A 26,905-nucleotide genomic window follows, 5' to 3' on the forward strand; every position below is an offset into this window, starting at 1 on the left:
ATTCATTGGAGCTGTCATATTTCAGGAGCATGTTATATGAACGTTTACTCGTCCATTTTCTATGGTACACCATGTTTTTATTTTATTTTGTTTGGCTTCTGCTCTGGCAAGCTTAATTAAATTCCTCACATCCATGACTGAACAGCAAATCCCTGGACACTAGAATATACAATATACAAAATATTTAATAAATGTATATATAATATATTGATTTTATGTATTGATATTTACTATACTGTCTTTGAAATGAACAAAAATAATACACAAAGAAAAGTAAATGTGGGTGTTTTGCAGCTACAGCCTTCTCCTGTCTAGCACTGAACAGTACATAACATTTTGACCCTATACAATAATTACAAGCGTTGAATAAATAGTTCAGTAGTCTGTTACAGTAGTTTAACACTGGGTAGCTAACACTCTGGGTCCACTGTAGCATTTTGAAAATAGTAACCACTCATACACAGTATATAGGAGGCTAAAACCATTTAAATTGATGGTGCTGCATTTGAAACCACATTGTGCCACTGTACATACATATACAACAGAAAACATGATCGAGAAGGTTTTTATGTGCAGCCTGGAGATAAAAGCAAATGGTGTTTTAGGAAATGATTGAGTGCTTTATGGGGATGAGGTATTGTATATTTTTGCGAGTGTGTGGGACATCACTCTCTATTCTGGCTGATTTGAGCAGGGACATAACTGTTTAACAAAAACAAAAAAAAAGCAAACAAACTGTTACCTTTCAATTGAAGGTTTATATTTATTTTTCCTTCTGTATCCGAGAAAACTTGCCAAGCCCCTCCCCCTAACACCACAATGTTCGTGAATCCAGTTACAGTGGATAATGCATTCAGAACCATATTCCTTAAGCTAATTAAGGTGTGGTGTTAACAAGAGTGTGGAATGTGTTCCTTAGGGGCTAGGCATGAACAGCAAATATTAGTGCTGAGTACACGTTCTGCTTGCTACTGTCGTGGATTATAAAGCTGCAATCTACCACAATAAAGTTCAGTTTCATTCTAAAGTAGAAATATGTGCGAGCAAAAAGGATGGCTATCCCTTCAATTGAGCTCCCTGTTTTGTGTGAAGCACTGCCTGTTGATACAGCAGTCAAAACAGATGTCATGTATCTGCATATGCTTTGTATTTTTCAGCGTTCAGATCCACAGTGGCACACATTGACTGCAATTTACTGTACCACCTTTAATCGATAATGAATTCATATGTGTATGACCATTCCCTGACCTTCCTTGTGGCTAGCACTCCCAACACGTTTCTTTGTTAATAAATCACCTCTTGTGGTATAAGCATTTGGGCAAACAGAATGCCGCACCTGATTGATTTGGTGTTTATTTATTTCTATAGTTTGGCTTTCTGAGTGCAGTGGGATGAAGAGCATATTGACTATCCAGCCTTTTTAAAGCTATATAGACACACCACTATTGAGTCCTGCTTGTCCTGTTTCCACTGATATCTTGATGGGTCTGAATATGTGAAAAAATGTAGAAAACCATAGTGGGCGCTTCCTCTTTAGTGCTCCCCTTTAAGTCTTCCGCTTTAATTAAGTCTTAATAAAGCAGGCCGATTTGTGAATGGTTCTATATGTGCGCATCTTATTAGTGGTTTTGAACAGCGTTTAATTATGATTGCACAGTGGCTGAGCAGACTGCTACAGCACAGCATTGCATGTTGTGTCTGTATCGCCACATTGAGAGTCTACAGTACAGGCTAGCTTTGCCTGCAGCAAGTTTGTGAGTTGAAATCTCTCAAGAAACCTGGCATGCTTCCAGAGCCTGATCATCCATGGCTGAAGGTGGGAAGATCAATTGCTATGGCACCCATTTTCTATGCCTCTCCCTGGATCACAACACACACACACACACACACACAGGAAAGAACTGGCTGGGGGAGGAAGCTTTGCTCGCTCCACTTTTCAGCACTGTAGTTTAGCATTAATCACAGTCTAGGGAGCTGAGACCGATACAGTAAAAAGGAGACGCTGAAAATATATATATATATATATATATATATATATATATATATATATATATATATATATATATATATATATATTTAAAGGTGATTTCTACAGTAGGACATTGAAAAAGGTCTGATGTAAATAACATGTACAGTAGTCTAGTAGACTTATGAAGTTGCAGTGCTACACAACAATATGCAAAACATAACTGCTTGATGTCTGTTTACACTGTGCTTTATCAGATGGATGACCTTGTAGACAAATCTAATTTGTCTATTTTTCTTTAAAAAAAAGAAAGAAAAGCTAATTTCCTCTTTTTTTTAATTTCATTCTCTATAACATATTGATAGTGGCATGGCCATTGTTTCTAATGTTTTGTACAAAACCTACACAGAATCTAATGTTTCCACCACTGAAAATGCAGCAGCTCTTATCCATAAGCACATTCTTTTATATCCACTTGGCTCATCGTCATACATGCCCCATTAGCTTCAGTATTCCCTGAGACTGATTTAGCCTTCTTTAGAATCACTCAGCTTGGCAGAAGGGTTTATATCCTTTAGTTTTAGTCTATTTCCTGACTTCTAGCATGCCCTTCAACCGATGGTGGTTTTGTGGGGTACAGTGAGTGTTTGAAAATGAAATTCACCCAGTGAAATGGCTCTAAGTGAATTAAGTAGAATGCCCCTAATGCATTTTGTAATGGAAGGGAAGGAAGTTTTTTTTAGAGCGTAGTAATTGTTTTAAGATATTCTGCTGTTGACAAAAAAGTTCTGTAGAAGTCCATTGAGTTGAACAATGAGCAGTTGTTTATTATTATCTTGTAGACTTAAACATCAAAGGACTATTTCAAAAATGTAGAATACTCTTTGGAATTATCTTTTTCATTTACTTTTCATCTCTTTTAATGTGTCACCTGCCAAGACCGGTCAGTGTTTAGGCTTTGTTAACAGTGATTGACAGGCACCAAGCAGCGTGCTGGCAAGAAACATGCTATTAGAAAGATGGCTTTTGTTCATATTGGGACTCCAACTGTAGAGCCTTAAGCAGCAGACTACTTTAAGATGGTTTGCAACAGTTTATGATATCCATGGAAATGTCGTATTTTGATATTATATTGAAAAGTGGGTTACCATGCTAACTTTTTGAGATTGTTATTTTATCAGTTCCAGAGTGCTAGTGCCCGTGCTCCGTGGTGGTGTGACAGGTTGTGATGGGGTGGTAGTGCCCGTGCTCCGTGGTGGTGTGACAGGTTGTGATGGGGTGGTAGTGCCCGTGCTCCGTGGTGGTGTGACAGGTTGTGATGGGGTGGTAGTGCCCGTGCTCAGTGGTGGTGTGACAGGTTGTGATGGGGTGGTAGTGCCCGTGCTCAGTGGTGGTGTGACAGGTTGTGATGGGGTGGTAGTGCCCGTGCTCAGTGGTGGTGTGACAGGTTGTGATGGGGTGGTAGTGCCCGTGCTCAGTGGTGGTGTGACAGGTTGTGATGGGGTGGTAGTGCCCGTGCTCAGTGGTGGTGTAACAGATTGTGATGGGGTGGTAGTGCCCGTGCTCAGTGGTGGTGTGACAGGTTGTGATGGGGTGGTAGTGCCCGTGCTCAGTGGTGGTGTGACAGGTTGTGATGGGGTGGTAGTGCCCGTGCTCAGTGGTGGTGTAACAGGTTGTGATGGGGTGGTAGTGCCCGTGCTCAGTGGTGGTGTAACAGGTTGTGATGGGGTGCTAGTGTCCGTGCTCAGTGGTGGTGTAACAGGTTGTGATGCGGTGATAGTGCTGGCTCTGTAGCTTCAGCTCTTGTGGTACTCGTCTGCCAAATACAAAACACAACAGCACTCCGATCTACTAGCGTGTCAACGTAAGGGGCCGTTCTCATGTAGCTGCATCCCCTTTGTACTGCTAAACTCCTCCCTGTGATCAGTACGGCGCCACGCTCTATCCAATCGCCATGCGCCCCACAGCTGATCACAGTGGAGTTTTTCAGCAGTCTTGCAGCTATGCCCTTTCACCAAGATGGCCGACTTCTAGTTACTAAAGTTATTCGTGTAAAAAATTAAACCACTTTGTTTGACGCTTGTCAGCTTCAACATCTTCTGAGACAGTACATACAAAAATAAAAGTGCCACTGTATTCCATGCAAGGTTGTAGGGTAATTCAGTAAAGTACTGGATGATATATATATATATATTAACACATGATTAAAGACCACTTGTACCAAGATGAATTGTCACAATAAGCTAGGCCCTTTCTGTAATTTCACATTCGTATACTTGTTTTCTGTCTGTGTGCCAGTTTTTTTTTTTTATTTTTAAACAGAATAAACATATGGAGGTGATTAGTTTCTGCTTGGTAGCCAGTATGAGGCGCACAGTTAATTTTCATTAACCCACAGCAGTTGTTTGTGTTTTGTTCAGTCAAGTATTGTGTTTAACCTTGGGAATGCTATTAAAAGAGCTCGGATCTTAATTATTTTTGGCTGTTGACTAGCTGTAGCTGCTTTCATCAGGTACTCAGACGCACGTAAACATTACATAAAAGCCGCGGGGTTGTTCAAAGTCTTTAAAAGTGCATCCGGCCACAACTCTAGAGAGGAAATGCTTAATAAACAGCACAAGAAAATGTGTAGCTTAAGGAGAGTTGATACCCATCTATTAACTGTCATCCCTGGGGTGATGTCAGAGCCATATTACATGAGAGGCAGAACAACTTTAAAGTATATAAAGTGCACACTGGTTACAGTTTTAGTTTTTGCTCTGTGGTTTGTCTACTGTGAAGTTTATTTGAGTAGCTTCTGTGTATCAAACGTTTCCTCTGTTGTGGAGAGTTGAAATTAGATTGGACATGCAGTACACTAGGACTCAATGAGCGGGTGTTGCTTGGGGTCTCTACCACTTGCTGGTCTCTGAACTGACCTTTATACCTTCTTTAGCCAGTAAGTACTCTATCAACTCTTCCTTACTGTGCAGTTAAAGCAATGATTTGTATTTTAAATTATGAACGTGTTTCTTCTTGACTCAAAGAGAGCAAAAATTTAATTGAGATTATTGACAAACTTACAAAGCAAATAATGTCACAATACGGTATCGGCAGAGTTTGACAGAATAGAAAAGTTAATGGTACTGTAGTAGAACAAAATACTTTTTTTCACACTTGTTTTTGTTTGTCCAAACATTTGTCCTAAAATATTAAAAGAATGCCGAAATTTCAAATCAAAATGATGCTGTGCACATCCTGTGTGGCAGGTGTTACTGCTGCGGTAGTTTTTGCATTGGGAAAAGGTAAATGACATGATGCATTGAGAGGTGCTGTACCTACTTTCAATAGAAGAGAGCCTGTTTTATTCTCAAAGCAGTGCAATTGATTTCTACTCTTGAAATGTGCTCTTTTAACTGTGGAATGGATTCTCAATGCCTGACTGACCATTTCAGCCTGCTCTGGCTACAGTGAGCAACTGATAAATTATATCTATATATGTTGCCATCATGGAGAAATATTCAGGTTAAAAATGATGTATGATTCTATTATTCTGTATGAATATCTTGAACTTGTAAAAAGAATGCATATGTTTTAACATCAGGGTGTGCTCATGCAGTAGGTGGTCGTTTTATAGTAGAAATCCCTGATCACAATCCCAAAGGTAAATATTTTACAATTACTATTTTTCTTTCACTGTGGGGGTAACGCTTTATATAGTGACTGCAGAGGCAGTATATTCCAAACGATTTTCAGTTAAACTTCTGCAGTATTCTGCGGCTAAGAGAACACCCTTCGGGAAGCAAGTACAGTGTTCTTATAGCCTAAGTGTTCTCTAAGACACCAGACACAATATGAATCAATCAATAAATTAATTAATATGTATTACCTGTCATGATGCACGTGCATAAGTAAAAGAAAAGCAATAGGCAAGTGTATGTTAATAAACTTTAATAATAAAGTAACAGACAAACTGACGTTAATAAACTAACTGTCAAACTAAATTAACACAGCACCCCTACACATGTTAAATCCAGCAGCAATATACAAGACATGCACATTATTTAACAGACTGGGGAAGCAAGTCTGTTAAACCCCAAGCCATGAAAGATGAAGCAGATCTGAGAAGAGCTACGTATTGAAGAATCCTGTAGAGGTTAGAGATTTTAGAGTCACTGCATATTTGCTCTTTTTTTATATCAAATCAAACAGTTCCCAGATTTTTATTATAAACAGAATTCCAAATCTGAAGGGATATGAAGATTTTAAATTGTCATGCCCAAGTGAACACTAGAATACTGTGTATTGCACAGAAAATGTTATGAAAAAAAAATAAACATAATATTAAAATCACTCGCTTGTCAAATTAAAAAAACTATGCTAACAATAGCAATCCCATGTTGACTGCTAACCTATTTTTTCCAAACTTCTAGAGTTGAATAAATCATCCTTGCATTTGCTCTTTAAACTAACTATCTGTAGGAGATTTTGTAGATTTTTTTTTTAATGTATTTATTTTTTGTTCAGGATGCAAAGACAAGTACAATCCCTATAGTCCTTTTCAACTTCACAGGACATGCTGTGTAGACTAGATCCCCTGCTAGCACAATGCTGTGCAAGTATGCACTTCTGAGACAGTTACCACCTGTTCATGATTTACAGAGACAGAAAAAAAACAACTGCTAAAGACTTTTAATTATTTAGTATAGTATAATAATGTCTCAGCATCAGTATTTGGTGAAATCAGTAGAAGGTTATTATCACCAGCAGGAGATGCATATCCTTGGTGATGAAAAGAGGGAACCGGTATAATTATGACTGTGTGTGGAGGTGTGGGGGGGGGTAAATAATATGCCTTTCCGACTGTCTGAATGTTACAATGACATTTTTTCATGCGATCTTGAGAACATCTTGTCCAATCATGATGAAATAACGTCTACTCCGTAAACATTCATGAAGTACTGTAGTTATTCCACGAATGATGATGAACAAACACCTGCACAGTGGGCTGTCTATGACTGAAATATTCTGTTTACATAGAAAGTACTGTACAATGCATACAACTGAATACATTTAAACAGTAGATTTAGGGTATTACTCTCCTTGTTTGAAAATTTGGAACAGTATGATTTGCCCGGTCATTAAGTCATTGGTCTTGAATAAATGCAAGATAGATTACAAAAATGAGATTCTTTCAAAGTAGAAACCGGCGTTTTTCTGAGTTTTTGTAATAACATTCTATGGTTTGGGACCATCAATGTACCTTAACTAAACCGTTCTACTCCAGTGAATCACTCCCTACTCTTGTAATGGGCTGACTGATTCCCAGTGGAGGTATTGTGTGATATGTAATAAGCCATGCTGTAAGATTGTCTCTTCTCTGTAAATAACCTCCCACACGCCTACTGCATGGTTTCTCTTGCGCAGATGCCGTAATGTTACTGCAGAGAAGGATTTAAATATTCACACATGAATTTAAGAATATAAACAGTATGTATGTGTAGTACATAACTACCCACAGTTTTCGTATACTGGTGAGTAATGTTTATAATCGTGTACAAGTGCAGTGTCTGCATTGGTTTTATTATAAAACATTTTCCAGCTTCTGTGAAAATAAAGTACCTAATCTCATAAACATATACCAATCATAATTCATCTTTGATGCAACTGGAGTTAGGTAATTGTACCAATTCATTGACTAATTACAGATTATGATGTTTTGTAGTATAAAATTCTAGTGTGAACAAATCTTTCATTACAAATTAGATGTATAATTTCCATGGGCAATCAGCGGGACATCAGGCAACCAGGCAGAAGCAGCTTAGAATTATGCTTCACCATAGTTACATTCCCCTTTCCAATGTTCCCCAGGTTGGTAATAAAAGTACATTGATATTCTTAACTTTTTGCACCATACAAGTATAATTTTGAAGTATTTTTCAAGTCAGTTTCAAGCAGTATTTGAACAACAGCATAATACTTTGTGGACCTGCAGCCCATTTGTATTTTATAAACAAGAAACACAAACCATAAAATACCGCAGTAGTGTACATATGCAGTTTTCAACATTTTTGGCTGGTGAAGGTTTGATATCTAAAGGGCTTTTCACACTTGCTTGTTCGTGACGGGATGACCTCGGGGTGAACAGGCAAGTGCATTCACATTGCCAGTTTCAACCCGGGGTGAAACTGTCAACCCGGGGCGAACTTACCCCTGCCAGAGACTAGGGTTGAGATTTTTAAACCCAGGGCGAAACGGATTATTGCATTGTTTTAAAAACTTCAGAACCATAACAGTATGAGTGTTGCATTACTGTGCTGTATCCCTTGCATTATTAAAACCACTGAAAACTCATTTCTAGAGTTACAGACATTTCAGACCAACAAATAACCTCCATTCCCAAGCTGTTCGTAACTCCAAAGTTCTACTGTACTGTATTAAATACATTGTTGTGCCCAAATAAAACATTATATTTTACTCAACATTAATGGACAGTAACTACCTGTGCTTGAAATTAAGACTGGTAACCACACATTTCAGATTTTTGTAAATCAAGAAACACTTAAAAGCCTGCAGTCATTTGTATTAAAAAAGAAAACTGTTGATACAACAGACCATCTGGAAGTTATCAGGCTACGCGGTTCCCAATGTCAGTCTAATTATTACACTGTATTGTTTTTAATGTTCACATTTTCTGGTACAGCACATTTAGTACTTATTAGGAAGTAAATGATGTAAACAGGGCCCATCTCACAGCCCCGTGATAGTACAATGATTTGTCTGATCACGATTTCACATCTCTATGCATTGAGTCAAGGCTGGGAACCACTTGACTGAGACCAGCTACAATATTGTCAGAACTACTGTAGGTTAATGAGTTTGTCTTCTGTACAAAGCCCAAAGAAATGTATCTTTATACAATAGTTGTGTATGTGGTTTAGTGTAAACACATAGTAAAATCAATGTCCTGACCCTTAACTGACTTCAGTGCCTGCCTCCCTTATCATCAACGAGTCCACCATTTAAAAGGGTACTCTATAACATCTGCCTAATATTTTATGTCTTACCTGTGTAATATCATATCACAGAATGTGTGCTGTGAGTCATTTCTACTTAGATTATCATTTCCCCTGCTTACTAACCATTCCAGCAACACACATATTTCTGAAAGAAGTTTGTAAGGCTGATATTGGGGATCATATTAGCGCTGCTCTGTTCAATTAGATCAGTTTCTCTGATGCATTGACTGCAAAGCAGTGTCTGGACGTGGATTAAATCATTTGCAGGTAAATGATTTAAATCTTAATCTGTATGAAAATCAGAACTTCAACTTATTAATTATGCTTGATTATGTTGTTAATTATTTTCCTGTGTGGAGAATTAGCTGGAAATATATATATATATATATATATATATATATATATATATGTATATATATATATATATATATATATATATATATATATATATATGGTATAAAAAGCAGGATATATAGGACACTAAACTTCTTGGTCGTTTTATTATAGGTTTGAAAATTAAAAATTGTATTTAAAATAATCAAAAATCGGTTTTAATTTCAGTTACATAAAATGTGTTGGTATCAGTATGTGACAAACAAATAAAAGTGAACACCTGCAATATATGCCATTTTCATAAACTTTTCTGTCTTCAATCAGGTATTTAATGGCAGTCTGTATGTTTAATTTTCATCTTACATTGTGTGCTGTAGATTAGGGAAACTGCTACTTGTGTAATGTGTACTACTGTGTAATTGATATGGTCTTTGTTTATGAATGTTAACATAAGGTTGTGGCTTTTGTGCTGAATATCTACAGTGGGCATGCAGTGTAGTAAAGCATGTGCTGTTTAGACAGTAAATCTAATGGCATTCAATCAGCGGGTTTGCTAAGTAATCTGGCTATTTGTGAGTGAGGTTTTTCTTGACATTCTAATTAATGTTTACATGACACTTTACCTTTGCAGTCAATGCACAATGTTGAACATCATCTAAAATAGCAATTTAGGGCAAACTATGAGCCTTACAGTACGTTCTGTAATCATCTCATCGGTCCGTTTATGGAGGTGTTGCTTCTAAGATAAAACTGTCAACAAAAAAAAAATGTCCCTTCCAACTGTCATCACTGGTATTTCTGCTGCCAGTTTTCTGTGTCTGACAGCTTCTTAATAATACAGTCCTGCGATATGAAAGTGTTTGGTGCCGGAAGCCATTAGAGATCAAGTGTGTCAGTGATGACAGCTTTGAAAGGTGGTGAAATGTGAAAGGTGGTCTTACAGGGATTCCCCTGATCCCTTGCTGCAGTTCATTTCACAAGCTCAGAAACTGGAATGAAGATTTCTGCATATTAGTCTAACATATCGGCTGAGACTAAGCAAGGCGTTGTGTAAATAAATTTAACAGGCTCTACAGTATAGTACATATCACTGCTCCTCATATGAGCACAGTACCTGTGTGCTTCCATTCAAGTAATGCAGGACTAAGGTTACATGCACATTTGCTAATGCGTTCAACCAAGTAGTTGGATGTCAAAGGAAACTAGTAGATGTTATTGCAAAGGCATAATACAAGAAGAAAGTGCTGTGTTGTACAGAACCTTGTGTGTTCTTAGCCCAGATGAAATGCCTTTTGTTTTCTATCTCCTAGGATCTAGAGAGTATACAGCAGTGTAGGAACTCGGGAGGTAATGCTGGCTAAAGTCCAAGTTCCGTTTAGCAGGAGGTTGTGTGGCGGTTGCTCTCTGTGTGACTGAAGAGCTTGGTGGCAGACAGAGGAATCCTGAATGGGGCCCAAGCCTGTGAAAGAAGACTGCCCTGATTGATGATTCCAATGGGGCTCTTTATTGAATGGCTGAGCTGAAGCAATGATGTCATCCCTAGCAACAGGTGCCAGGACCTTTGAGTTTTTGGAGTGCTTGACGTTTCCATCTTTTTCAACTGCGGGTAAAAAGAAAATGGGGCTACCCCAGGGTTGAATGACACTTCCATTACCACCGCTGTGCAGAGTGGGCTGAAAGCTGAGAGAGTAGAGAATCCAAGCATTTGGAAGAGTTTGCACAGCAAAACTTTGCTTTGTTAATGCCAAAAGTTTTCACTTGAGACTTCATCTTTTCCTTGCTGTTACTGCACTTTTAAATATCCTTCCAACCTCTTCATTGATAAGACACTTTACTGATTGTCCGAACTAGGAAAGGGTTCCAATGGCATTAAAGAAATGCTAGGAGGTAAAAGTTTAATATGATTTGTACTGGATTCAATAAGAACATACTGCAGTTTGAACTTGCGTAATTTCCCTGATAATGCAGCTTCCACAAACCTTCATATCAAACCTCTAAATTGAAAACACACATATCTGTTAAGATTACTGTTTGCATATGAAAACGGGTATTCACAATGTGTTTAAGAAAAGAGCATCTAATTACCAAATATGAAATGTTTGTGAAATGTTTATTTGTCAGGATTGCTGGGCAGGAGTAAAATCCTGTAATGTGACTCAAACTCTTTTTCTTCTAGACGTTGCAATTCTCTCTTTGTGATTATACAGCATTTTCTCTTCAGAGTTGCAGTCAGCTGGATGTCTGTGGAAGCAGTGATTTCACTGACTGATTAACAGCAGTGTATTATTCCTTGGCTGAGGCTACTAATTAACACTTATTATGCAGCATGACAATTATTTTAGTGTAAGTGTGATAATGCAGAAGCGTTTTCACTGAATAATTTAACATATTTTACAAAGTTAAAACAGAATGTGCAATTTGCAATAATGCTATGGAATAATTATCATATTGCAAAACACATACAGTATACTTACAGGGCACAAGTATTCAGAATATGAAGTATTTGGAATATTAGACTTCTGTATACATGCAAGCGGAATTCTCTTTTTCCTTGGATATTCTGCGTTTACACGGTAAATGGAATATTCCGTTTATGCCATTAACGCATGCGTACCTTGCTTCCTACTGCAAACCAAAAGAGTGCTGATTGTAGCAGAATACTTTCTATGTGTCCACGCATTTATGCTTATCTCTTTATTAACATAACGAGGAGACAGACTAAAGATGAGTTGCCCCTTCAGCCGAGGACATCGTCAACAGAGCCTACAGTAAACAAGAGTACAGTAGAACAATAACCATAGTAAATACGTAAATACTGTGTGTGTGTGTGTGTGTCTATATATATATATATATATATAATCACATGCATAGTTGCTTTTGGTTGAATTTGATTGAATTTCTGTTATTGACAGAATATCAATAAATAAATACATGTATGCTTTTTTTTTTTTTTTTTTTTTTGTATGCTTTTTTTTTTTTTTTTTTTTTTAATTTAGATGTATATTTGCAGATCTAGCATGTTATTGATATTTGTTTTCTGTATATTCTTCTGTACATTCAAATTGTAAGAGCATTTTATACTGTCCTATACAGCACCCCGATAGCCACTGGTGAGCGGCACTTTAGAAATTTTGAAAAATAGATAATATGTATGTGGTGGCTAAGGTATTATAATGTGATGAAATCCTGGTAGAATTATTTTCCTTCAGACTCATCAGTCAGCTGGTCAGGGTAACTTTCTTCTTCAAACCTGATGTCCTCACCACGCCGGTGTGAAAGTGCACCCTGTGAGATAGTGCACTCCTTACATAATAAATACATTTTTTTGTTTTTGTTTTGTAATTTTTGCTTCTTACTAGTTGTAATACAACATCTAGTTTTTTATACACTTATCGTCAATTTTGTAATACGAATTAAAAGTTGTGTGAATAAACACACCTAGAGCAAAAGTACAGATGTGTCAAAAGCTTGCAAAGAGGAACATGTACAGTATGTGCTTGTTTTTTCTAGTTTTAAAATATAAAACAAGGTATTTTCCATCATCTCCCTTCACATTGCATGATGTGCAAATGTTAAAGGCACACTGCTGCGCTGAAGGGGTGCACTATCTCACGGGGTGCACCATCTCACGGGATCCACTTTTGCATGCTACACCGGGTCAGTGAAGACAAAGGGTGATTATCCAGTATGTCATTCATAAGGTTGAAGTAAGGAAAAATTGACAGATTCGTCCCACTTCTGTTATTTTTGGGGGTTTTGCTTTTTGCTTCATAGTTCTGTGCTTTTAATACTTTCCATTGATGACACACCTTATCCACAGTTCTCTCAAATCCCCTTCATGGTTTTTTCCACCATTATTTTAAACACTTCTGCATCTCTGTTTCTTGCCATCAAGCTGTTTTATGTCCTTAAAATCCTTAATAAAAGGGATGTCTCTGCATCAGACCAAAAGCAGCTGTGTTTTCTCACATGTGCCGTCATGTTTATTACTGAGAGTATTTGTTATGGTCTGTTATGGATTACGCTTCATAGTCAGAATATGCTGTTTACATGGATTTATATGCCACCTCCAAGTGCATTTACATGACCAGTAATATTCCACTAGTATCCGAAATACTGAATAATCCGAATATATATTCCGCTATGTAAACAGCATATTCGGCATATGAAGAGGAATAGTCCACCTCTGCATATCTCGGATATTGGGGGTGGTATTATATAAACGGAGCATTTGGAATATACATTCCAACTTCTAATATTCTGAATACTTAAAATTCCGAATACTTGTGCCATGTAAACATAGTGAATTAAAAAAAATTCAGAGGTGGAATATTCCTCTTCACATTCTGAATATTTACATGGTGGAATATATATTTGGATTATTTTGTATTCTGAATACTGGAATATTACTGGCCTTGTAAACACATTGATGGTTGCACATTAAGAAGATTCCAAGTTTCATTATCACAAAGATAATAATGGAAAAAAAACAATAAGAAGAAAACAGTGGTACAATGTTAAAGTTAATGGACAGTGCCTCTTAAAGGACAGCTACTGTAGGTACTGTAGTAACTTGCTATTCTTAAAACTAATGAGTTATTTAAAGTATTTGACTGTAATACAGTTTGATATTCATGAAGCTTGCCTAGAATGTTATTGACTAATTCAACATTATAAACCTCACAGCCCATTTCAGCCAGTCCAGTTTTGAACAGAGCACCATTAGTCCACATTAGATGAACGGAAAAACCGAGAATATTAAAACTGTCCCTGTTCTTATCCCACAGATACCATAATCAGAATTAATGACTGTAACAGGTCATAAAAACAAAAGTTCCACCTGAAGTTTTCCAAAGAGTAAAAAAAAAAAATTGAATTTTTTTTTTTTCTATAGATTGATACCTGCAGTACACATAAAGATATGAGTATGGGAACAGACACAGCTGTTTCTAGCTCACTAATGTAATCAACATTAATTTCATTGTGAACACAGTACTGAGTCTCTGATATGGCTTTCTGTGGAGGCAATTGAGGTTTACTTCATATAGTTTCATTTGTTTAATTGGGCAATTAAAAAGAGTAAATTAGAAATTATGGCACTGAAAATTAAGCATTAGAATTATTTTAGTAGACCAGGGTTTGGGCTACAAGAGTTCATGACACATTGCTTAAAAAATGGCTGTTTTAATTGGCTCCTGAAAACCACTTACACCTTATTAACTATCAGTCATTCCTGGCATCTGTGTACAAATGTAGGTCATTTTGTAGCTCACTCATTAATTAATGCAAAGCTTTAAGCCAATGTGTTGTTAGGGACATGCTGTTAACTAAAGATTTTCCTTTTGGCAATATTCGTTTGTTTTTCTTCTGTTATGTGTGTTGGCGGTACAGGAATGGTTATTTAGCAGGCTGTTATACAATCTGCCTTAAACACTTCCAGAAGATATCTGATAGCAAAGCAATTCACTGGAAATCTTGGTTTAAGTTCCTATCATGCATTGGATCAACCGAAATACTTACAGTAGACAAAAGAAGATCATCTAATTTATATGTTCAAGTTCAGTTTTTATGTTGAGCAGTAAAATGACTAATATGTTGAAAACATAAATGTTATCTCTGGAGATGATTTTTGCACAAACAGCAATGGTAGCATTTTCATTTCTGGAATTCACATACTTTAGTTACTCGTACGTTACTTCTCATATACTGTGACCCACAGGCTTCCATTTGAAACCCTTGTATTCCACCGCACTGTGTAATTTATTTATGTCCAAATGAAAAAGGCTAGTATATTTGTTACAGAACCTGAGAAAATAAATACAGTACAAATAACCTGTTAGCCAGATAGCCTATGGTACCTTATAAATGTCACGTGGATCAATATCTACTTGATGCTAGGTATTTAGTGTACTTCTGAATTCCTCTCAGTAAAATTGATTTGTTTTCCAACTGTTTCACACAATTACTTCCTGTTCGGCTGGGAATGTCTAATTAATCAAAGGTGGATTGTTCAATATGGATTTTCACTATTTTGTCTAAATATCATTCCTGTTTGTGCAAGGTCATTATCACTTATTTGCTGGATTTTTTGGGGGGTGGGGTGTTATGAAATATATCCAATTTTAAGACTGAAATGTCAGAATAATGAATGTAGAACAATGGGATGCAGTTCTATACTTTACAACTAAACTGATGCATTCACAGCAAGCTGTCTTCAGAACAAGACACATGAAGCTTCGTGGCAGAGAGTGGTTCCTCTTGGGGGGGGGGGGGTGCTGAGAAAGCTGCCGTTGGTTAAAATGAAATGAAAGCTGTGTGAATGCTCATGACCTTCAACGGGTTGGCAGGTTACCAGTGTGCCCTGCTAAATGTGCTAATCTTGCAGCTTACTGAGATCATGGCAGCCCTGCATCCCATCGCTTCTCTGTCAGTGATCAAACAGCTCCATTGTCAATATTAACGTATTTTCAAATGCAAAGTCCGGAAGCTCTGAAATCTCCTTTTCATTTGCAAGTACTATTACAGACAACTGAATAATTGTTTTTTGTACTAGAATAATATAAAGTGCTAGGATGAACTTCTGTTTCTCATGTTCAAATATGCATTCAAAATGTAAGTGAACATTCAAATATTAGCTACAATAAATAGTTTAAACAGTCTAAAGCAGGGGTGTCAAACTCCAGTCCTCGAGGGTCGTAGGGTCTTCTGGTCTTAAGCTTTCAATTAACATAATCGATCTTATTATTTGTTGAATTTTACATGTTTAATGCTTTTCAAGGTCTTTTACAGTTGATTGTTTTAAAAATGCACTTGATTCTAGGTGAGTTAGACCAAGTAATTGAGAGCTCGGATGGAAGGAAAGCCAGAAGACACTGCGGCCCTCCAGGAACTGAGTTTGACACCCCTGAGCTAAGCCGATAATAAATAAAGACCTGATAATAAACAAAGACCTCTCATTGTGGTGTGTTCCATGGAGAAAGTACTGTACAGTGCAGAGCGTTATTTTTGTTTTATTCAGTTTTTGAAAACACTATCAACCCCTACAGTACTATGAGAGCACATCTATACCTCTCTGGGGGACCAAGGAATCTGGTGTGTTCTGGTTCAGGGTGTCCCCACAATAGGTGGAGAACATTTAGTTTGTGTTTTATACTAGACAGCGTTGTCAGCATGTATCTCAGAGGACATGTTATTGTGACTTTTTTGTGCAAGAGTGATTTCATACGAACCAGAAAAAAGGTCAAGACCTTGGTGACATGAGTTGGAAATATGGTATTACTGTGTATAAGCTCTACAGTCTGCAAAATAAACTAACAATAGATTAAACCCCCAAGTTGCCAGAGACGAGAAAATAAAGCGGTGGTAATTGAAACATGTACTGTACAACTACGGCCAAACGTTTGGCAACACGTAGAATTTTAGGATTGAAGCGTAAAAAAAAAAAACTATATGAACATAATTTAGATCTTAACATCATGTAATATGGAAGCCATAATAGTAGTACAGTATTTCATGTTAGATTTCAAAATGTCACATTTTTCTTTGTTTTTTGTTTTGTTTTGCATTAAGTGTATGGAAAACTACAAAGCGGTATGTAATTCAGTATGTTAGCATTACATTGTTCAGCAGGTTTCAGTCGAGTTTATGAAGCAAAATTAGTTAATTATATAAGGTGATGCAAAACTTTTGGCCATAGCTGTAGTTGCCCACACTGAAAGATTGCCTTTTGAGCTAAATAGGTTTCCCTTCAAGCTTTTTAAAGATGTTATCAGGAATTATAATGAGTCATGCAGTACTGATGTGTTGTGTTTGTGGGACTACCTTCCACAATTCTTATCAAGCTCTGCCTGGACCCGTCACATACAGTAAAGGCCAGGTTTATGTTTCAGGCTGGGATATTGTCTCGCCTTGAACTTGCCCTTAATATTTTTTTCTAGGTCACCAATGTGGACACATTTTTAGAAGGTGTGCTTTTACTCAGTGATTCGCTTAATCGTGGAAAAAGAATAAAAATCACGTTTGTCCGTTTGTCACATAAACATTTATTATACTACCTCCCTGCTGTGCCAGGGGTCTGTGAGAAATGACACCCCACGGCTGTCAGGACTCTCATTTATTATGATCTCTGTAAAGACTGTGCTATTGCAGCATAATAAATAGTGTTTTTTCTATTGTAGCTTTTTCAGACAATACAGTGGCTGTCTGTTTAATGCTATAAAAACTGAACAATAAGGAATTGCATTTTCACTTCTTTCAATTCTCACATTATTTACTTCATAATCACATAATAATCAAGAATGCGGAGCAGTACCTTAGGTGGCATGCTTTGGCTTTCTCCCCAGTGCTGTGTAATGTTTAATGTTCATGTCATGACCTAGATGCCCCAAGGACAGCTATTAAACAAGTTCTACATGTCAAGAATGCGGAAGTGCTTTCCGAGCTGTACACTTGAATGATCCCAACATCATACACCTCAGAACATGTCAGCGAGTAAGGTTCCTATTGGAAGGGTCATTGTCCAGCAGGTAGATAAAGCTTCTGAATCTTGAAACATGCTTTGTAGTTCAACATTTATTTCAAGCAGCCCAAGATATTCAGGCCAGAGTATAACCTATAAACACATCTGAAAAATGTCACACAAAAACGGTAGCGTTAACATCCTCTGTAACAGTCATTACCGGTTACACTGTAGGTAATTGGTCTGGTTCATTAGCAGGTAATGTACAGCTGAGTTAGACATCAAAACCAATTCTCGTTTTTTATTAGTTGTCATTTGCAAAGACTTGGAGGGCGGATTTCAAAACAAAGCAATCATGATTGATTGGTAAGCTCTGCACTAAGTGCTAATTTGATTGCTGTTTGTTTTTCAGGTCTTATCACTACAACATCAAGGAAGTTGGATAGAGAGCAGCAGGCGGAACATGTTTTGGAGGTAAGAAGCAAGTTAAATATGCATATTTTGCATCTCTCAGTGGGGCTTCATCTATGCATCTTGTTTTTATTACAGCAAATGCAGTTGCTTTCAGAGACTGCATCAATAACAGCTTATACTAACAAGTCCTGAAAACTAAAAGACTGCTTTGAAGAGTTTGGGCATGCTTTGTTTTTTTAAATAATATATTATGAAATGATGTTGGAAGCAGCATCATGTCTGTGAAAATACCACCTCATCAACTTACCACTTACAGTTACCACTTACCTGTGTGTTTGCATTACTGTGCTGAGAAGGTTGTCGGTAGCCTTGTTAGATTCCTTAATGAAGATAAATTATAACATGCCTGTGCTTGAAGTACTAAACCGAGGTTCAGTGACATTTAAGGGATCTTTTTGAAAGTGGTTTCCTTTCATTAAGAAGCGATTACTGTTAAGTTTCCCTGATACATCTGTTCCGACCTCTTATTGAATGGGTTCAGAGCTATTTCAAGTCAGTGTAAAGTAAGTGATGCTCATATGGTACAGCTTCATCCAGATACAGTAAATTGGCATTTAGGTTATGGTTGTAATACAAATGGCAATAGCACTGTATACAGTACTTAAGTTTGTTTAGTAGACAAATTCAGTTTTTAATAATATACTGAATGTATACAATTATTTCTGGACAAAGGGAAAAGTGACAAAGCTATTAATTCATGACATTGCTAGGTTGATGTGTTTAAAATCTATAGCATTTTATACTATAGCACTTTACTGTATGTACTGCATAACCCTATTGTTCAACCATAGCAGTTAATGGTCATTGGGGAAAAAAATCCCACCATAATGCTAATTTCCATTAATGCTGTTGCTGTGTTCAATCACTAACTCTTTCCACTCCTTATTGAATAACTTTTTAATGCAACTAGAAATCCAGTGTACAGATCTGTACAGAATGTATATTTTGTCCTCAGCTTGTCCAAAGCTTTAGTGTAGTCAGTATGGTAAGCATGATATCACACGGCTTTTAATTCTACATTTCATGTCTTTGGCACCTCCCGTTCTAAACTGTGGAAATAACTCACTGATTCTGTTAACAGTAGGGCATCTCCGTGGAGATCTATACCACTTACCAGTTCCCCCCCCCCAAAAAAAAATAAAGAAATTGTCACACATTTAATAAGCTGGGAGTAAACAACCATAGAAACAGCTATAGCTCATTTTGGGAATGCTTATTCTCTTCTACATGTACTTTAGTATATTAAAGCACCTTCTTTGACCTTCTTTTGCCTGGGGTGGTGGTGGTGGGGGGGGGGTGGTATTTTAGCCGAAAAATAATGCACGGCCTAAGATTGAATAGGGGTGAGAATGCAGGTGGACAGGGATGTGGATACAGATGGAACAGGTGTTAGATCACAGTGTACGGGTGCTACTGCTATGCAGACCAGAATTAAACTTGTCTGGAAGCATTGCAGAGTTCCCTAGACTATGAAACCCTCAGGGTACATTCATTTGCACAACACCTTCTTTGTGGAATTATCAGTTAAATATATTAACTAGATTAAATATATTGTACTAGTAGTAGTATATATTATTTTTCTAAGTTGTAGTTGTGGTAGTAGTCTATACTGCTGATATAAAGTGGGTAAAACTATATTAACTTGTTTTAAAGAAAGCACACTAACTTACATTTAATGCTATATGGTGGAACACCATTAATAAATTACATGTCTTCATTAGAGCAACTGAGTGTTACAGTATGCTAGTGTGATAGGTAGTGTCCCACAACACATACCCTATAGCTTACATGATGAATTGTTTCACTATTATTATTTATGAATTAGTCATTTCACTTTTATCCAAAGAGGCTTACAGAGGCTATAGGGAACTATGCATCAACAACTGCTGCTGTCAGTTACAAAAGGACCTCGCTTTTACTAATCTCACAGTACTTGCCTTTGCTGTTTTTAGAACCAGCTATAAATCTCTTGTGTGTGGATCCTGCTTACATTTTAAATAATTTGCCCTTAAAGGTGTAGTGCCACACAAAATGATTCTGGGAAACAGTTGCTTTAAGACAGTGAATCGGAGCCAACACATTGCTGTAGTTTATGTTCTATTTTTTTTTTTTTTTCTGTTGAGTCATGTTGTTGAGTCAAGTAAATTTACACAAAGCATACTGGTCTGTGTTTTGAAGCAAGTGCAGAAAGAACTGCTAATTTTCTAAAAGAAATAAAACACTGTATAAAACCAGTTTGCATTGAAACTTGCGCTTGTTATCAACCTGTTGTTGTAGCAATATCTATAAGGCAGCTCTGTTGCTCTGATATATATATATATATATATATATATTAATATATATATATATATATATATATATATATATATATATATATATATATATATTGTTAATACTACACTTTCTATAAAGCATATCATTTCAAATAAAGCCAAGCATTGCATACCAATTTTTGGCACAAGTGAGAGATGAATACAATTACAACAGATGGCCTACCTTCGTGTCTGAACACAGTATAAACTGTACACATTCTTTCCTGCTCACGTGACCACTGGAAAGTATGTGACCGTTAGCTTTTCTAAGAGGACCAGCAGCATTTACACAGACTTTCATGGTTCAGTTCCAATTGAGAAAGTGACAGTTATTGAGCTATAGATTACAATTTTAAATAAGAATAGTGCTTAGCTATTACAGCTCAAAGGGGAAAGCATGAATGCCTCTTTAGGCATTAGTAAATATAGGGCAGAATCAATTCTTTAGAAAGAAATTTGTGAGAATGCGCCTGTGCTTCGAAGTTTAGCAGATAGAGTTTGAAATAAATTGCAGCCTGGAAGGTTTGACTGATATGTGATCAAGTGTGTGCTTGATACTGTATAGCATGTACAAATGAGTAGTTTTAAATTTGCAGTAGTTGGCTTGTAGTTAATGATTTCAAACTAATTAACACACACAGTATATGTCATCCTTTTTCTGTACTAATGGCTTGCCAAACACTTTTTGTAGATGTGTTCATGATAATTGTGTAACAAGTCTTTGAGGAGTGAAATTAGGCAGGTCATTTTAGCCCTTTTTTTGTTATACTGTACCTACAGTAGGCAAGTTTGTTTAATTTGTTCCAGTAGGAAATAGTGCTTTAATAGTGTCTATTTACAGTATGTTACCGTTTATATTTCAGTAAAGCACAACATATTGTACCTTGGTTCTGAGCTTTTGTTCAGTTTCGACCAGGTCAGTACTTGAGTTGGAGCACTCTTAATAACACCAGGTTTATGCAGTAGATTAAATTATACATGTTTGAGTGCAACCATGCCTTTTCCTGAGAAAGATACTGAATGCTAAACTGAAATGTATATTGTGGCACATTTTTGTTGAAGAGAAGGGATGTTAACTCCCATGTTGTTGCAAAATTCCAATGTAGGTCGTGAACAGACTGGCATCTTGCCTGGCAAAAAATATAGCATCGTCCATTTGCCTGCCCTTATTTTATACATTGACATCCCTGAGGATATTGCACCACGATTGACATATTAATACCATCAATTTGCTATTACTTGGTATCTTCCAGTAAACCATACAACAGTGTATCTGTGTCGGCTATGTGGAAAGTCAAGTAATTGAATTTAAGACGATTTTTAACATTGTAGCAGAAAACCCAACACCAGAGCTGACAAGATAAAATATTGATTTCTAAATAAATACTGTACAACCATCTTAGAAAGCTGGACTGGGAGATGGATTTAAATCTGCCCCTGGTATCATACTTGTCTTATAACTCACACATTAAAATCGTGGAGGTGTGACCTAATTAAAATAGTCTCCAGATAAATTGCTTGCTGGGAACTGATAGATTAGATCAGAGAAAGCATAATTTATTCATGCAGAGGTAAAAAGCAGTATGGAGCGATATGCTAGCCTGTGTTTTTTTCACTGTGGTACAAGTAGTTCTTCAAAGTTAAATATGAATTTATTTGTATATTATTTATTAGAGTGTACCCTGTTTCTGTGCATAGTGTTATTGCTTTTAATAGTCAATGCACATGTTGGACTATCATGTCTAATGACATCTTCTGTATTAACCAACTGTGGCAGGATAAGTACCATGGGATAACTACCATAGTGGCTCCAATGCTTAATGCCTCTGCCCTAATACGTTAAATACCCGGTTTGCACACATACGTGCACCATATTGTGTTAAGATGGCAAGCGAGGAAGTGGTGTGTTGCAAATTAGACATTTTGAGACCCTACTGCTAATTTATAAAAGCCATTCCATAACCACTACATGTGCTGTTCATCAGTTGCGCTAGGGTCGGCCCTTTTTTCTTTGAATTTAGTTTGCGCTTTCCAAATAGAGCAGCATCAGGCTATCGTGTGTATCTTTCCTTCCTTAGACAACAGTGGTCTCTGTACAGCTACGAACAAAAAACTGTTTAGAACACAGTTTAGAAGAAGGCCCTGTGTTATTCTTTCTACTTTTAATTTGAGAACGAAAAGGCTCGGACATAATAAAGTACAACATGTAATCACAGAGGGAAGGATATTATACTTTTGGCAACACAACATACTCTACAGAAAGGGAAATGTTTTAGAAGAATCTGCTGTGTGAAACATAGGGTTTAAAAACATCTGGTTTCACTAAGAGTAGTAGTACTTCATGATTTTACAACTGAAGTTTATAACAAGTATAAAAATATCTGAAGCATTAAAGAATGCCCTTGGAATATCAGAAACCAAAGCTTTACCGTAACAGAAGCCAGGCCTTTTTAGTGTACAGTTTATTCAATGAAAATAAGATAGCAACCGAGGGCCTGATTTTCAAAACTAAAAGACTTTTAATAACTTTGTATACTCATTCAGCTACAAGGAACATGTATGCAAATATTAAATACTGTAAATACATAAATTGGGTAATTTGTTATCTCAAGTACATGAGTATCAGTAAACAGTTAATGAAACTTTGTGTTGTCAAAGTTATGTTGCATTTTTCAATGCTGTATACACTAATACATACTATGGAGTCAAAATGCATGCAAAGTTGAGGGGGACAAAGCTTTAGTGAGCTAGTCTGTTTAACAGTACTCAAAAACTAGCCTTTTATTACATTTTACTAGGTCTTTCGGGGCTCAAAAGGCACATAATTACAGTACCAGTGATAAAGAAGTTGCTGGACTATTTGTGCCAATGCGGTTAGGATTGTATATGATCCTGCTTCTGTAGCGTACAGTATGTTTTTACCCCTCTTTTATCCTGTTATTATATTATTTTATTATAATAATAATAATAATAATAATAATAATAATAATAATAATAATAATAATAATCTTTATTTTTATATAGCGCCTTTCATAGTGGACCACCATCACAAAGTGCTTTACAAGGTACGAGACTAGGGTGCGTGAACTATGCATCAGCTCCAGAGTCACTTACAACAACGTCTCACCCGAAAGATAGAGCACAAGGAGGTTAAGTGACTTGCTCAGGGTCACACAATGAGTCAGTGGCTGAGCTGGGATTTGAACTGGGGAGTCAAGACCCTGTATGACATATTTTGTAGAAGTACAAAAAAAATGTTTTGAATGAATGTTGTGTTACCTCTGTTTGGATATTAGTACACGCCAGCTTATTGTACCAAGCTACAGCTGTAGGGCTGCAGGCTCTGACTGTCAAAGTATGCTCCAGTCAACCCTCCTGGCCCACAGTATGGCACTTTAAGTTCCCCAAATCCCTAGCTCAGAAAGCTAATGTCTGTCAGGAAACTTAATTTAACTTAACTTAAAACCCAATCCACCTCTGCATTGATGCATAGACATCATAATTTTCTTCCGGGATCCAGCCTTTGGCCTCAGCAACTATGATTTTTGGAGGTTCTGCTACGCCGCTACATGAAAGGGGTAAAATACTATGGTTTTTATTAAATAAATAAATGATGGATACTTCTCCCTGAATGTTTATGAAATACTATTTCAATACCATGTGTGTGTTTTCCTGTTTTAATTTTTGTAATGAATTAATTGTTCTTAATACTGTATTTCGCTGACAGTTTATTGTGGAATATTAACTGGCATACTAAAAACTCTGAGCCAGGTTGCTTAGTAACTAGTTTAGGGGTCCTTCAGAAACTGTTGTGCAAATTCACACATTTTTTGATAGTTAGTTATTTTTATAAACGTTGAGTATTTCAGTCCAGGTTTTATAGCACTTGCAAGATCCTAAAACACTCTTCATTACTAATATTTAAATCCAGGATAAACAGAATTCCAAATTTTAAAAAAAGTAAAAATCAGTGTTGAAGTATTTTTATTGGATTTTGCCGTGCGTTTACAATTACCAAAATTATAGATTGAACAGCAAAAATAGCCAGCCAGAAGAACGTTTTCATTCTAGGGGCTAGCAACCTCTGGCCTTAAAAAGAATAAATGTCCACCTCACTCCGCTCGGCATATGCCGCTGTTTTCTCCTTCAGAAGTTGGCATCTCTGGTAAAGACAAAAAAATATTATTTGCCAACTCTGCTCAGCTGGCTGCCAAGGACAAGTGTAGGTTAGTGTCTTTGGTTACAGTGTGCTGTCTAGTACATACAGCAGGGAAATGAGGGTAGTTATTGAAGAAATGATCCCTGACAAAGCGGTCCTTTCCCAGTAGACAGTGCCATTCTTTCAGTTACTGTGATGGAAAGGTCTGAGTAACAGCAGATAAATGTTATTAACCAGCAGTGGTACAGAAAGACATAGGCTTTATTTCTGATTTTTAGTTGTTGTTGTATTGTACATTATGGAACATAGGTAGATTTTCAAACCACTTACTTCTCATTAACACATGTTTTTTTGTTTGTTTTTTTTTTTTTTTTTTATAAAAAGAAAAATACACCTGAGAAACAGACACTTGATTTACAGGTTCTAAGGAGTCTTAAATTGTTTGGTTTTATATTTGTAATTAGCTTTTTTTTTTTTTTTTTTCTCCTTTCAGTAAAAAAGCTAATAACATTTTGTATTACATTTTTTGAAAATCTGACCCTTACTGTACAGTGTACCCTGAGCATTGAAGGAGTTTACACTCGAACAAGATCACATTTTAAAGATGTCTACAATAAATCATCAGTCTATCATAATGGTGTGTTCTAGGAGTCGAACTGTGTAATTGTGATACCACCTATTTTAAAACCCCAACAGTGAGTAGTAATGCTGGGAGGAAAGCTTTTGTCTTTGCCTGTCCCTCAGATTGGAACAAGCTGCCTATAAAACACAAAACATTTGCAGATTATATTTTTTTTGCTTTGTTTTTTAATTATTTCAATCGGTCTTGTGATTGTATTTACTGTAAGATCAACAGTAATGCCTGTCTTCAGTCTAGGACACTTTTGATTTTTTTAGACCGGGAATGGGATTAAGGGTTCATTGTACAGTCTTTCTGAGAAGTTTTCTTTTTTTATTTGCATAGTGTGATGCTTCATTTTTATGATGTTTCTTTTTAGATTAGAAAATAAATGTTTCATTATGGTAATACATAACAAAATTACCCTACAGTGTGCATTAGCTATTACGTTTTGTGGTACAAAGCTGAACTTTGTTTAAAATGTTCAATATTAAAAAGCTCAGTTTACCAGCTATACAAACTGAATATAAATCAAATATCTACATATATTTAAAAATGTCTGCTCTCCTCTGAAGTGTAGACAAGCGTAGCGTCTCCTGATGTAATGTCATGTCAAAGCAGGAGGGTATGTTTGCGTACGTGCAAACCTTAAACCACAAGGCAGTGAAATACATTTGATTATAGCTGATGCTGGCCTTCCCTTGGACTCCACATGTTTTGAATCTGTTGAATATTCAGTGTCTTTTGTCACATATTTACTGTGTACCTATTTGACATCGCAGAAGTTGAATAATTGCATTGGATTAATATAGGCACGATGAACACCAATCTTGACCTTTGCCAGCTTAGTGTCTTGTAAGTCATACAGAACACATCTAAGCCAAACTACTGAAACTAAAAACCTGCTAGTGTATGTTTCCTGCTTTTCAGTTGTCTCCTGAGCACAGTTTGTTTCCGTTAAATGTAGTGAGATCACTGTTTCATATAAACAGCATGCCCTTTCTTTAACAATGCATTACCAATTGATTACTCAGTGTGCATTCCCTTTTACTAACCAGTGCAATTGAGTTTGTGTACTTTATAGTGCTAAGCTTGTGCATTTAGGTTTACTCTACACTCTTTTCAATTTCTTGCCATAACCAAATTCATTTCAGACCTATGTATCACATAAGTAATTCCTTGTCATACCCCAAATCCAATTTTAACCATTTTCTAATGAATGTATGTGACTAGAACTTTGAGCAGATCCAGCACATTTGTTCTGGTTACAGACATTAATTTAGGTGTTTACAGTTTTTAAATCACATTACAGATATTTTTATTTATTTTTTTGCCAGAAACTGGTCAATCTAAAAGCTAGCAGTCTGAAGGAGAAGAGTGTTTTAACAGCTCAGGGAAATAGATTCTCAAGGGCAGACATCTGGGAAATAGGTCTGTTTACTTATACATTTCAGTTAAACATTTGTCTTGGTTGCTTTTGTACTGTTAACATTTTCTATGGTGTACAGAGGCCCATCGTTAGCACTTCACTGATCTGTTGCCGCATTCCAGGCTTAATACTTTTAGCTATACATATACTGCTCGCT

The 26,905-nt window shown here is 36.6% G+C and overlaps 1 protein-coding gene across 1 annotated transcript in view; it reads left to right on the forward strand.

Annotated features, from left to right (window-relative positions):
* The window catches only part of LOC121321207 (protocadherin Fat 3-like), a 120,589-nt gene that overhangs the window by 80,737 nt on the left and 12,947 nt on the right, over nt 1-26,905 (forward strand). Inside the window, exon 4 of the mRNA XM_041260108.1 lies at nt 18,168-18,229. Within this exon, the coding sequence (XP_041116042.1) occupies nt 18,168-18,229 (62 nt within the window). The remainder of the gene's footprint in view (nt 1-18,167; nt 18,230-26,905) is intronic.

This window comes from Polyodon spathula, chromosome 9 (genome assembly GCF_017654505.1).
Source record: "Polyodon spathula isolate WHYD16114869_AA chromosome 9, ASM1765450v1, whole genome shotgun sequence".
NCBI classification, from domain to species: domain Eukaryota; kingdom Metazoa; phylum Chordata; class Actinopteri; order Acipenseriformes; family Polyodontidae; genus Polyodon; species Polyodon spathula.